General features: G+C 45.2%; 1 protein-coding gene across 12 annotated transcripts in view; it reads left to right on the top strand.

The window, feature by feature from the left end:
• ZBTB40 (zinc finger and BTB domain containing 40) overlaps positions 1 to 13,202 on the top strand; it is a 42,458-nt gene that overhangs the window by 20,257 nt on the left and 8,999 nt on the right. For all 12 annotated transcript variants that reach the window (XR_003399852.1, XM_026862655.1, XM_026862658.1 and 9 more), the window contains 5 exons: positions 1,830 to 2,022; positions 4,865 to 5,001; positions 5,508 to 5,697; positions 6,756 to 6,889; positions 7,847 to 8,015. Coding sequence is in view for 11 of the 12 variants with exons in the window: in XM_026862655.1 (XP_026718456.1) it covers positions 1,830 to 2,022; positions 4,865 to 5,001; positions 5,508 to 5,697; positions 6,756 to 6,889; positions 7,847 to 8,015 (823 nt within the window). In the remaining variant the exon portion in view is untranslated. The remainder of the gene's footprint in view (positions 1 to 1,829; positions 2,023 to 4,864; positions 5,002 to 5,507; positions 5,698 to 6,755; positions 6,890 to 7,846; positions 8,016 to 13,202) is intronic.

Here is a 13,202-nt window from a genome sequence, read left to right as displayed (position 1 = left end):
CCCCAGCAGACTGGAGGAGCTGACACACATGGCTGTGAGAGCAACGACAAGGTTTATTGCTGCATTTTCCAAGTTGAGAGTGGTCCCTACAATTGATGGCCAGGACAGACAAGTGGGAGAGTGATCCAGGCAGCCAGCTCTGGGTTGCAGAGGAATATGTGTTGGGACAGGCTGGAGGGCACATGCAGCAGAAGCACTGCATATAAGCCAAAAAAATGGGATAAAATGCAGGAAGGGTGTTCAAGTAAATTGTGACTGCCTAACCTGGAATCTTTTGTCTGATGAGATAAAAATGAGTTTTTCTGCCCTGATCTAAACTTGAGCAAAGCATTTGAATTTCATGTGAGGAAATTGTTAAACTAGAGAAAGTGGTGATAATAAAAAAGGGTGTATGTTATTGGGAGATAACTGCAGATTTTACTGAAGGCAGGACTGATGGGTTGAAGCAGTGTTACCAGTGAGATTCTTGGCATGCACTGAATATGAACACTAAGGTTATTGACTCAAAAATATCAAAGCATGCTTAGCAAAACTTGCTGAGGAGCAAAACCAGGATCTTTTGTCCACACAGAGGAGGATCTGCAAGGGGGAGAAGAATTACATGGCTGCAGAACTAAGTAATGAGAATTGAACAAGGTGGTAGTATACAGTGAAGGGCGTGCGTTTAGATGCAGTAACAAGAACTAAGAATTAAAGACCTTATCTGAAATTTCTGTGTGCAGTTCCAGTCTTCTTCAAAAATGAATTTATATCAAAGCAGAGACAGCTGCAGTCATAAGATCAGGGGAATGGAGAAACTGTTTCACGAGAGGAGCTGCCTTATTTAGACAAGTGAAATGAAGACTGAGAGGGAATATGATCATGCTCTTATAAAGAAATTGGAGAGGAAGGGTAGGGTAAACACCTCAGAGACTTTAGAAGGCTTTTTAAGCTAAAAGATAATGTTGGCACATGAACAAATGGGTATACACTGGCCATGAATAAATTTAAGCTGAAAATTAGAAGAATCAACAGGGGAATGAGACTGGAAGAGCTTTCCAACCAGGGGAAAGGGAGCAAAAATGTAACTAGTTTTAGGACAGATCTTAATAATTTTATTCATGGGACTGTGTAGTGCAGTGCTTATGACAGCAGGGAACTGGGCTGGTGACCTGCAGCGTTTCTGCCAGTCCTACATTTCAAATGCTCAGGAACACAGCATTTGCAGAGAGGAGGTCAACCTGTATTTGTTAACTGGCTTTCTGTTGTAGGAGCCTTGTAGGTATTATACTGACATACTAGAGCTTTTCTAAGCTACAGTGACTGCACCTCACATAAGAGATGTCTCATGTGGCCTCATCATAGAAATAATCATTCAATTAATAGGATGCTTATTTAAATAACAAGTCTTTTATTTTTTTCTGTCCATCTCTGTCTTTTGATGAGAAGCAGAAAAACTGGGGAGACAAGGGAAAAGACTGCCAATTTAAAAAGTATTATCTAAAAATATTAAAAGAAATATTGTTTTGAACCCTGTCTTTAAGTCTATTTTTGTTTCCTTTGAATAATTTTTGCTTGTCAGCCACTTCCAAGAGCTGACCTTGGTGGACGAACCTACCGGGGTAGTTTTCAAGGTGACACATGTCAGACACACCTGGGACATGTTTAGATGTTCCTGTAACTAGCACACCATAACACCTCCTAGTTAATCAAATTTGTGGAAGCAGTGGATATGGATTTATTGCAGTACTGTGGACTGTGGTACTGTTCATATTTCTCCAATCTCTATTCAGATCCAGGAGTTGTAGAAGGCTCTCACAGACAGGTTCTTGTCTGTTTCTTTGTCACAGGTTGTTTTGGATTGCTGTGAAGACAGCTCTCAGAGAGAAGCCGTGGACAATCTGCTCAGGAAGGTGGATGAAGAGAAAACCCTGAAAGCAGAAAGCTTGGTCAAACTTCTGGGGGCTGTGAAAGCATCATTCCCTGGCCTCCACCTTCTGCTAGACAACTTGGTGGCAACAGCAACCATCTCTGACAGCAAAGGTATGGGTAGACTAAACTTCAGACTAAAGGTATGGGTAGACTAAACTTCAGAGCCTGGGGGCTCTGGATGTTTGGATGCTTGTCTGGACTGCAGCATGCTTTTGTACCCTTACTTTCACATGAGGGAATGAGATGGCCATTTTATTCAAACAAGAATGGTCTGGGAGCACTGGGGTAGGAGGACTATGCCAGTGAAAAGGCCTCTGCTTTGCAGTGAAATGTGCAGTGTGGGACAGAAGCCTGTTGGGCTCCTTCCTTGAGTTTGACAGCGATAGGGTAGCAACCAGGATGTTATTTCTGGAAAACAGAACTGTTCCCGATAGTGTCAAGTTACTATTTGGTTTTGAGTCACTTAAAAGCAGCAGCAGCATGTGTTTCCATAATAAATAGAACAATTTCACATATTAGATGGTTCAGATGTAAAGGCATCTTTACCAAACTCGGGTCCATTGGTGACTTTAACTTAATGGTACTTGCTGGCTTTGCAAGCAAATACGTAACACTTCCCCAGAGTCGTAGTTCTCTTGACATTAAATACAGACAGTGTCTTACCTGACTGCTGTCTTTGGGAATTCTTTGTGATTGAGGGATACAGTGGAGAAAATTCAGTTGGGCTGTGCTCCTGTCCTTGATCCAGGTAGCACTTCTGCACATCATGGTCATTGATTTGTGGTCTCCTGTCTGGAGCGGACAGTGCTTCTGGGAGCCCCACATTTAGTGTCCCCATTACACATCGTTATCTGGGATGGCTAGTCCCCTCCTCCTTTTTCTTTTGGGGGGGTTTATTGTTTGTTGTCTGATCTTTTGACTGGTGGGACAGTCTTCCAAGTTCAGGTGGGTTTAGGCACACCCTGAAGCAGGTCAGATAGAGAGGCGAATTTCACCAGCTCTGAAGTCACATAAAAATTAAAAACTAAATTAACATGCAGTGAAATGTAAATGAGTGTTTAATAGAAAGCAAAACTGTGCTCATAATGCTGATAATTTCCTCTGTAGCAAACATTCCCGACAGGCAGTTGCTTTGTCATTTGTTAAGCATGATTGCTTTCTTGAAACACCAGACTCCCAACATGGTTAATTATCTAGTGGTAATACCCATTCCAAGGAGGAGCATTCCTTAATTACATAGAGCTGAATCTCCTCAAATTGCAGATTGAACAAACAGAAGTGCAGATATTTCTTATCGTGGAAATGAAGAGGGAGGGAACTGTTTGAGCCACTGATGGCAGCCTTTGATGTCCTGTGCTGTCCTGCTGACAGAAAGGAGGATGCCTTGTACGGTGGTGCAGGGCATGCCCTGGTTATGGAGCTCACCCTGGTATGACTTGGAGAGTGCATTCAGAACAACTCAGATTTGTGTAATAAAATCTGAAACATTCCGATGGGAGAAGAGGGGAAAATATTTTCATTTGTAAACCATCCCCTGATCCAGGTGGGGCACATCCAAGTCATACCTAAACCCTGTGGAGCTTAATGAGGTTCCCCTAGCTTTGCCAGGGAGTAGACTCATATCTCCAAGAAGTCTTTGCCCAGGGAATTTTTCATATTAACTCAAAATCTTCCATTGATAATTCCCACAGCCTGCCCTTGCCTCTTCACCATCCTGGAGAGCTTACCTGGCACTCTGTCTTCTGAGTCCCAGAAACTTATATTTTCTTTTCACCAGGCTGGGTGCCTTAGCTGCTTTTCTCCCAAGTAGTGCTGTGCAAATAATAAAAATAGGTTCTGTTTGGTACTGACCCAAAATAATGAAAAGACCTAAGCACACAAACAAAAAACACGCACAGATGTCTGGATGAACTACAGTTTTTTGTTTTGGTTTCTCCTACAAAAGTATAATAATGCATCTTCTCCAATTTAATAACTCCAGTAATGGAAAAAAATCCTTTTCAGATGCATCTATTTGGCAATTTTTGGTTTCATTTATCAACTGATCTGACAACAAGTACAATCAAATACTACTTTTGTTACACAGTATTTTTTTCCAAATCTCTTTGTTATCCTGAATAAACACTGTTCCTCTTTCCTGAATTAGTCCGTTGTGTCCTGATATTGGGGTGTTTTTAAAGGGTTGTGGTGTTACTCTAGAGTCATTGTTTCTCAGATTCATTGGGGCAAACCTCAGTAGACCCAGCTTGGAATTGGATACGGGAGGAGGAAGGAATGAGGTTAAAGTTGCATTTTTTTAGTGTAAGGGAGAAAAGAGGGTGTCACTGCTGCTTTGCAATCACAAGTCTGGTTTGCGTTCCCTGTAAACCTTCATGAAGGACAACTCAGCCTGCTAAGTTCTTGATTACCTTGGACCATCTGGGTGTTAGTAAAATGTTAGTATGTTTGATAGCCATACACCGCTGAGATGAAGCATGCTACAGAGCTCCTTGGTGGAGTGGATCAAAGACTCTCACTTACAGACTTCTTTCAGTGAAAGTACAATTAAGAGTCAGTAATCAGGTCTCTGATTCCAGGACATGAGATGAGGTTGATGAACATCTCAAGGTCTTGTTTTCACAGACAAGGCCACATGTTTATCTGCTGAACGTGGCTGAAAACTGAGACTTTCTTCTTCTGGGCTCAGACCAGGACTGAGACTTGAAAGGCATTTGGGTGTCAGAGATCTATTTCTGTAGGCACGTATGGGCAGAAAATATTCTGTTTTGTCTTTGATTTGGAGACGTTTTGGTTTGTCATGTTCATCCTCTGCTTGAAGGTGAATCCAGGTGTACTGAGCGTAAGGCCCTGGGAAAACCAGCTGCCTTGGCTTTTTCATTCTCCCCTAGCTCTGAAGCCCTTTGGGAAGATGCTGCAAGCTGAGCTCTTCTTATTTTCATTCACTTGCATTCAGCCAAATGGAGCCCAGAGGATTACGGAGCCAAACTGTTGAGACGATACCGTGAAAACCTAGTGGAGCTCCTCACAGACACCCAGACACTGCTGCAGGGCATCTCTGCTGCACAGAGCCTGGCTCCTGCTGAGAGAGAGGTAAGCAGTCTCCTGCACGTGTGCAAGCAGATACTGAGCTTTAATTCTCATCTGGGATCCCTGTCAAGTCCTGAGGATCTGATTTACTACCTGGCTTGGTTTGGGGAAGGCCTTCAGTGGGAATTGGTTTGATGAGTCCTTTGTATATTGTAGAGAGAGTGAAACAGGTAACATGTGTGGTTGGACTAGATGATCTTCAAGGTCTTTCCCAACCTTGATGATTCTGTGATTCTGTATCACACAGAAGGTTGACAAGTAAGAGTGGCTGATTTGGGCATTGAGGAGAGATGCTCAGCTTCGGAGCGAGTTGAGGAAATGGCTGATGTGTTTGGGTGAGGAGCTGGGCTTCCAAGTGGTCACTGCTTGAGTTGTGCCATGAGCCAGGTCTTTGGCAGGGTGGGAGCAAGAGAAGGCTGCGTCTGGGATAAGCCACGGTCCTGTCCAAGCATGATGCAGGGCAGGTGGATGGTGTCCCTCCTTAGTGCCTCGCTGTGGGTCTTTCCAAGGTGATGGAGCAGGTTGTGAAGCGCGAAGGTGGCGGTTTCTCCTCGCTGGTGTGGGCAGCGCTGGAGGAGCGGACTCTGTCGGTCTCTGCTGTTTGGCAGCTGCTGCTGGCTCTGCGGGAACTGGCACCACTGAACCCGCTCATGGAGGAGATCCGAAAACAACCCGGTGCAGAGTTTTTCTTCCAAGCAGGTAATGGCCTTGGTGTCCCCCCCACACTCTTCCTGAGCTGCTCTCGCTGCTGGTAGGAGCTTCTTTCTAACTCCTTCCCCTCTCCCTGGCCGGGAACCTCTTTTTTTCCAGTGGGTCTCAACACCCATGTCCTTGGTGAAACAATTCATTGGTTGGAAAAGCACTTTGATCTACAAATGTGGCTGCTTTGTTTGTGGCTCTGTGCCTTCAGGTTTTTAATGAGCAAACCTTTTGAGAGCTGGCCACCATCCTGCACTAATGACCATTTGGAGGCCTATCAGACTGAAAACATGGGTTTCATGGGAGGTCTGTGTGCAGCCCCCAGCCTGTCCTCCCCAGAGCCTCAGCCTCTGGCTTTGAGTTTTCCTACTTTAAAACTTAAGTTGTGCTTTTCCCCAAAAATCATAGTCGAAATCGCACGCATGTGAGGAGCACTCAGGTTGGTGGTCTTGTGGGGCAGGAGAGGGAGGTTGGGCAGAGCCCAGCTGTGTGTGCTGGCCCTGCAGGCAAAAACCTGTGGGGTTTGCCTGCCTGCAGTCAGATGCCTGCAGTGTAGCTGCCTCCATCTCAACTCCTCCATCCTCCCTGTGTTCAGCCTGGAGAAACCAGCACTTTTGGGGCGTGGTGCATCCAGCCACTTCTTACTGTCCCTAGATGAGGCAGATTGTGCCTAGAAATGCTTCTTTCTCTGCAAAAGGCAGAGTGGAATGTCCATAACTGGGGGACAGAAGAAATCCTGAGTCTTGGGAGAATCACGCCAGCCTTTTGAGGTTGTCATTGTCTCCTTCAGCAATGTGCTTTGGAAAACCTATCTTCTCACCCAAAGTTGAACAAGCAGTGAGAAGTGAGGCCTGCTAGGTCTTTATGCTGGATGTCAGGGCTGCAATTAGCGTAACGAAAGCTTGCCTGTAGGTGCTTGCTGTTTCCTTTGCCCTGAAGAAGTCACTCCAGCTGTTAACAGCTCAGCTTCAGGAGCAGGCTGGATAAAGCTAAAGTAAGCTAAGGCGTGTTCTCCGTGCGTTTTGTGTTTTTAAATATCTTTTTATTTTCATCTTCAGTGGCCACCAGCGAGAGCACAGCCATCGAGATCATCCTGCGGCACAGCAAGCTGATCTCAGAGGCCATCCAGCAGAGAGGGGACCTGGAGGGCTTGGCTCCGGGTGAGGCAGGACTCACAGAAGCAGTAAAAGAGGTACAAGGAGCTGGCATGGTTCAGGGCATAAAGGATTTCAGCATACACTGAAATCAAGTGATGTTACTTAGGTTGGGGAGGTCATCGAAAGTTGTAGGTGCCCCTCTGCTGAAATGAGTGTGTTGAGTGTTTTATATAAATGCTGCAGGAGTTCTTAGGTGAAAGAAATTGCCAGTGAGATTCTCAGTTGTTGAAAATGTGGGTATTCATACACAGCAAAACTGCTTCATCTCTGCAAGAGTACTGAAGTCCTAGAGAAAGCAGAGCTGCCAGGGAGGGGATTTCTATTTAAGTTGGCTGTTCCAGGACATATGAGAATGAAACACTCCTAGAAAAAGCACTGAGGATGCCATGATTGTGTAGTGTCCCAGAGTGCTTTGCCTGTTTTCCTTTGAGAAGGAAAATGTCCTAGGAAACTAACTCTGTTAATGGGTAATGAGCTGGCCTTTTCCACCAAGCAGTCTGTGGTTGCTCGTTCCTGCTTTGCTTAGCTGCTGCTGGAGATCTGGAAGGGTGAGGTATATATGGGCATGCACAGATTCTTGCTTTGCTTTTCCTTGCAGTGACTGACTGAAGCAGGTTTGGATTTGGAAGGGAGAGAAAAGCTCAGAGTTGTGTATGAAACACAGGTTTGAGTCAAGTAAGCTTGTAATGTTGTAAGGCATTGAGGAACCACTCTGTCTGTGGAAAAGTGGTTTTAAGTGAGCTAATACCAAAACAGAAAGTCTGAGAATTTAATTTGTTGTAACTTTTTTTTAATCCTGAAATTCTCTTAGCTCATGCACATTCATCAGTGGAAGGGCAAAAACCTGTATGGAAAGGGATTTCTTTTCTGGTGTCTCAAAGCAGGTTCCCAGCAGTAGAGATAAAACAAAGATGTGCCCTCGCTCCCAGACCATCCCAACCTTTCACAGCCCAAGATCTCTGTCATGTGATATTTTTTTCTTCCTTTTCCAGCTACTGAGTATTTCTGCTCAGAAGGAAAGTTCAGAGGCCTCCTTGAAAGCAGCTCTGAGCACAGCCCAGGAGAAATCTGTTCCAGCCATCAAGATCTGTCAGCTGCTGTGCAACGTCCATGAGTCCTTCCCGGACCTGCAGCCAGTGATGCAGGAGCTGGGGCATGTGGGTGAGAAAAGCACCAGCTTTCATCCTTCTGTGATCTTTTACAGATGGTTATGGGGGGCTTGGGCAGTTTGGCAGTGGACCTCGGTGTCCTTATGGCCTGAGGTCATTTCAAAGAACTACCCCTGGCCAGATGTCAGAAGGATTCACAGGGGTGACCTCTGGATCCAAGCGCTGGAGTGTGCATTTTTCCTGCTGGTAAAACTCACCATGTTAAAGTTTTGTATGTTATGAGTGTTGTGGAGACTGTAACTGACCCCGTACTGCTATTCCTTAACTGTGTTTGCATTTCCCCAGCCCTTGCTCTGGAAGCATTTAAGCAACTTAATTATATAATTTATATAAGGATTTTGTTATTTTTCAGGATTATTATCCTTAAGCTGTGGAGTTTCTTTGGCTCTTTCTGTACTGTTGGATCTGTATTAATTTGGACTTATTACAATCCCTTGACTTTATCTGTGTATGTGTGGATACCTCACAGGCTGATAGCAAAAAGGTCCTATCAGAGTCCACTTGTCTTGTGTGAAGATGATCGTGACTGTGCACTTTGCCATCCCAGACTATTTTCAGAGTTAATTTTCTTATGATGCCTTAATTTGGTCTTGCTATGTATACACTTTACAGAGCAAATGATCCCCTGGGAGGGTCCCACAGCAGTAGGGGAATGGTACATACTGGACTAGTTTGGCAAAGGTAGGAACAAAATGTATGCAGATAGCAATTTGGTGAACTCCAGAAACAAATGCATAGCGATAAGCATGTGAGACCCTGCCCGGAGCTGTGAGATGCTTTCCAGCTGAGATGAATTGTATCTCTTCATCCATCATTTGAAGGAAGAATACTTAACAGAATTTGGTGCTTTAATGAAAAAGATAATGGAGGGCCAGGAAGCTAACTGCAGGTTTGCATTCTCTTGAAAAGGATGCAGATGCGACTTGCTTGTTCTGTTTGCTCACATACATTTTTATGGCATCGTGTTTCCCAGCGCATCCAGATTCTTCGGGCTGCAGAGCCCACTGGGATGTACACAGTGTGATTTTTATCTGAGCACAGGCGCTGGTTCAGCTCAATCCATCCCTGTTTACTTGTAGTGCCAGAGCTGCTTACTTTATGGTGCAGTGTGGAAATACTAGCAGATTGCTAGGTGGTTAGAGGAAGCAGCCTATTATTGATGTCTCATCTGTATTTTTTTAGGGGTAAAAGGTTTGATTGCTTTGTCTGAAAACTTGGGTCAGGGCCATGGTTGGTCTTTATGAATGAACACAAGCCTCCTGGCTTTGACACTTGCCATTGTTTCATGTTCGACAGTCACAGGCCAAGCCAATGTTCCTCGTGTGCTGGGAAGGGGCAGTGACCTGCTCCTAGGTCACTCTGCACCCTCGGTTCATTAGCTTGATTGTGTTCTTGAGCAGTGGGGAAATCTTGTTGGGGTGGTCGATGGGGGTGACTGGGAGCAGTGGGGGTGTAGAAGCAGTCAAGGATGTGATGACTAGCTGTAGGGCTCGGAGGGTGAGAGCATATGCTCTGCTCCCCTTCTTGGCCAGTGGACTCCGTGGTCTCCCTGAGAGATGCCCTATGCTGTAGGTGCACAGTGTTCATGCCTCGTTCAGATCTAGGTCCTCTCTTCTAACTCCACCAAGATCTGCCACCAATCCAGTTGGCTTTTTCACCTGGCCATGGTTCTGATGAGGATTTCCAGTGAAGAGGTGATTCCGTCTGATCTGCCATTCCTTCTCTGGTCTCCTTCTGATGCTGCAGGTGCTTGTCTCAGTCCCCTTGACCCTGCCTGACCATGGGATGTACCAGGGCTGATGTCCTGGTGACTCTAGGGGAGGTAAACCAACAGCAGTTGAAGTGAATGTGCAGCCCACCTCAGCTCCTGGACACCTTGCAGTGCTTTCCAGCAAGGGACCTGGGGAGTCAGCTAGATTGCTCTGGCAGCTGCATGCATCTCTGGCACCACTATCAAAGAGAGCAGACTGCTGTTACTAAGTGTCTTCACAGGGCTTCAAGCCAAGATTGAGACAAAATCAAGCAAGAAGCAACATCTCAAACAAGAGCCCTGGAAAAATGGTATTTACTTGGCAAATACATATTCTGTATGAAGTATTCTGAGGAGGATTGCCGGTTACCAGCCCCTTTTTGGCATCCTGCAGCTCCTTACACCAGATTTCTGTATCTTAAATTCTAGGCCAGTCTCCTCAGCTCTGATATCACTGCTTACCAGCCCTGAATGTTGCAGGTGTCTTTATGGATCAACAGCCATGTGGCTCTTGGCATGAGATATGAATGATAACTGCAGGCCTCATGTTTGAGGATGAGAGCTTCCCCTTGAAACAGGGATCTTAGATCTCTGAAGAACATATGTGCTGCATGGAGGTGCGTACAGTTTGCATTTCCACTTGAGAGCATTGGGTTTTACATCTCTAACACACAAAAAAAAGAAAGGAAAAAGATTCTGATACTTAATTTAGGTGAGCTGAAGCAGTTGGAAAGCACTAGACATCCTTGTGGAGGAAACTGTCTGCATCCATCCCTGTCAAAGTAATGGGCTGGTTTCTTTGGTGGAGGTACAATATGAAATCTGTGGTTTTCTCCTTGGGTCCCTTCTGTACTCAGAGCACTTTCACTGTTGGCAGCTGATGCTTGCAAGGATGAGGTTTGGCTTTTCCAGCCAACTCCATAACCTCCTCTCTAGCCAGCTGCTTTCCAGGTCTTTGTACAGTCACTTTTTGGGAGATCATGTTTGTCAGGATATACCTCACTTTTAGATCTCAGAAATGCGTCAAGAACTCCAGCAAAAAGGCTTTTCCTCTACATAGTCTTGTGTTTAAAAAAGACAGCATCTAACTTAGTCTTGAGTCAGCCTCTGGAATTATTAAATTGGAGGGTCTGCGAGCAAAATGCCATTCTCCCCTGTAAAAGTTTTGCATTAGAAGCCACCATGTGTGCCAGCAAACATCAGAATGATTTTCAAGGTGCAGAGGAGTAGGTGAGATTTTCTTCCAGCTTAAGCTGAAGAAGTGAGAGATGGGATGGTCACACACTAGGAGATGATCTTCTGGAGTTCTGCAGGGAGGGTAGAGCAGCCACCAGGATTACAGACTCAGTGGACCGCTTTAGAATTAGAACTTGGTGTAAAATATGCCATAATTAACAGCAGGGGTTTTATTCCAGTGCTGAATGTCTTTGTGACCAGAGACTGGAACGTGACACAAAGCCCAGAGTCCCAGAGGACACTGCAGTCAGGAATTCCTGTCTGGGACCTTTCTGGTGTACGTTTACCCTAGGGCTCTGTCTGCTCCCAAGAGGCTCAGCCAGAGGCATGGCCAAGGCATCTGAAGTTACCACCCCTCAAACTTGATGTGCAGTCACTTCTTCACTCTGGTTTTATTTCTTATGAGAGCTCTCAGGTTCACCTCCAAGCTTCCTGCATCTACAAGGATGGAAGTTGACTGGATAATGGCCATTCTTCAGTGCTGGTCTAATGAGGTATGAAATCTTGTCTTCACCCATAGCAGGGTCTCTGAGAGACATCCTGGCTGCCAAGTGGAAAGGAATTGCTATTCTGATGATGTAGTGCCACATGTCCCCTCTTCTGTCCAGATAGCAGCCAGCCCATGGTACTTGATGCCGTTAAAGATACCTGCAAGTTAACCTGACACCTCCCTTTCTGTCCTATCAGTTTTGTGTCATGCAGCTTAGCATGGCTCCTTTCTCCTCTCTCATGGTGGCCAAACTTTGAAAGCTTTTTGAGGGTGTATTCCACCGTCAGACAAGGTTTCTCCTGCCATCCAGGATGTATATATTACACTGGCACGGGACAGGGTGCAGGTACCTAGCCATTGATTTCATGTGATCTGCGTCAGGTTTCTTTCAGAACTCTTCTCTAGGAGTAGTATCATCCCTCTGGTGATGGGAGAGCTGTTTGTGGAGCCTCTTTATGCATTTCCCCATGAAGGTGGACTAAAGTTGAGAGCTCCCTCTGGCTTTATGCCATTATATTCTTGTGCTGTTGTCTAGGCTGAAAGTTTGTAATCCTGATCAATATTTTCAGACAGGAGGACCATGAGCCAGCTCTTGAGGCATTGGGGTCTGTGGCAAAATTCCACTTCATCTGACTCAGGTTACACCCCTGATGCCATGGCACTTTTTCTAGGCATTTCCAGTCCTGGTTTCCTTAGTGCTCATATCTTCATCCACGTTCCTCCTGCCCAGCAAGATGTCTCTTTTTGACATTCAACATTTCTGGGAGGTTTAAAGATACTTCTTCAGTGGGGTCAGAAAAACTGAGAGTGTTGGGTTGTAGGGATGCGGGAAGAGACCTTAGAGGTGAAAGGTGTGTATTGCTATTTTGACAGAGCAGGACAAACTGGAAACCGGTCTTCCAGTCTTTTTTTCTCCCTTGATGAGTCACCATGTGACATCTTAAGATTTCCAAGTCTGTTGGAATATGTCATCTGGTTTTGAGTTGGTTGGATATCCAGGGCAGTAGCACTGTGCAGGGGGACACTTTGCTGAGCTCTTCCCATAGCAAAGGAGGCAGAAAACAAGTTTTGCAAGCACAGGCTGAATTTCCTGTGCATTGACAAAAGAAGTCTGCACTGGTTTCCATGGCCACACAGTTGCATGGTTCTCATTATAGCAAAGAAGCCAAATATATCTGTTTGTATTTTGATTTCTTCCCTATGTACATTCCCTGTGGGTCTTTTCTGTAGATTGAGATCCTAGGTGAATTTTTCCAGCTTGTGCTTTTTGAGATGATGGTGTTACAGGGACTCAGAAAAGCATTAGACTTTTTAAGGAGTGAATGTAATGAGCGATTTAAAATACCTCAGGGCCGTAACCAGAAGACTCAAAAGGATTGTAGCAAGATTATCTGTTCCCTTTCAGAGGGTTTGCATTTAGGAAGTGTTCCTGAAATTTCTTCTAATTAATGGCTGGATATCCACTCTCAGTGGTAGACTTAGCATCATATCTGAGGCTCAGATCTTCAGACATTTAAGTGTACCATAACTGTTGCTTCCAAACATCTGCCTCTGTCTGAGCAGGAGGCAGATGTTTGGAAGCAAGAGTTGTTCCTGCTTGACGAGCAAGCTCTTTAGAAAATTTGACCTGGCTCTTGCCATGTCATCCAGCCCCTGGTATGTGTGAGTGGAGAAATTCAAGGACCACTCTTTCATGTGTCGTA

Source organism: Athene cunicularia (genome assembly GCF_003259725.1).
Source record: "Athene cunicularia isolate RWA chromosome 21 unlocalized genomic scaffold, athCun1 chr21_part1, whole genome shotgun sequence".
Taxonomy (NCBI): domain Eukaryota; kingdom Metazoa; phylum Chordata; class Aves; order Strigiformes; family Strigidae; genus Athene; species Athene cunicularia.
This window is presented reverse-complemented; position numbering and strand designations above follow the sequence as displayed.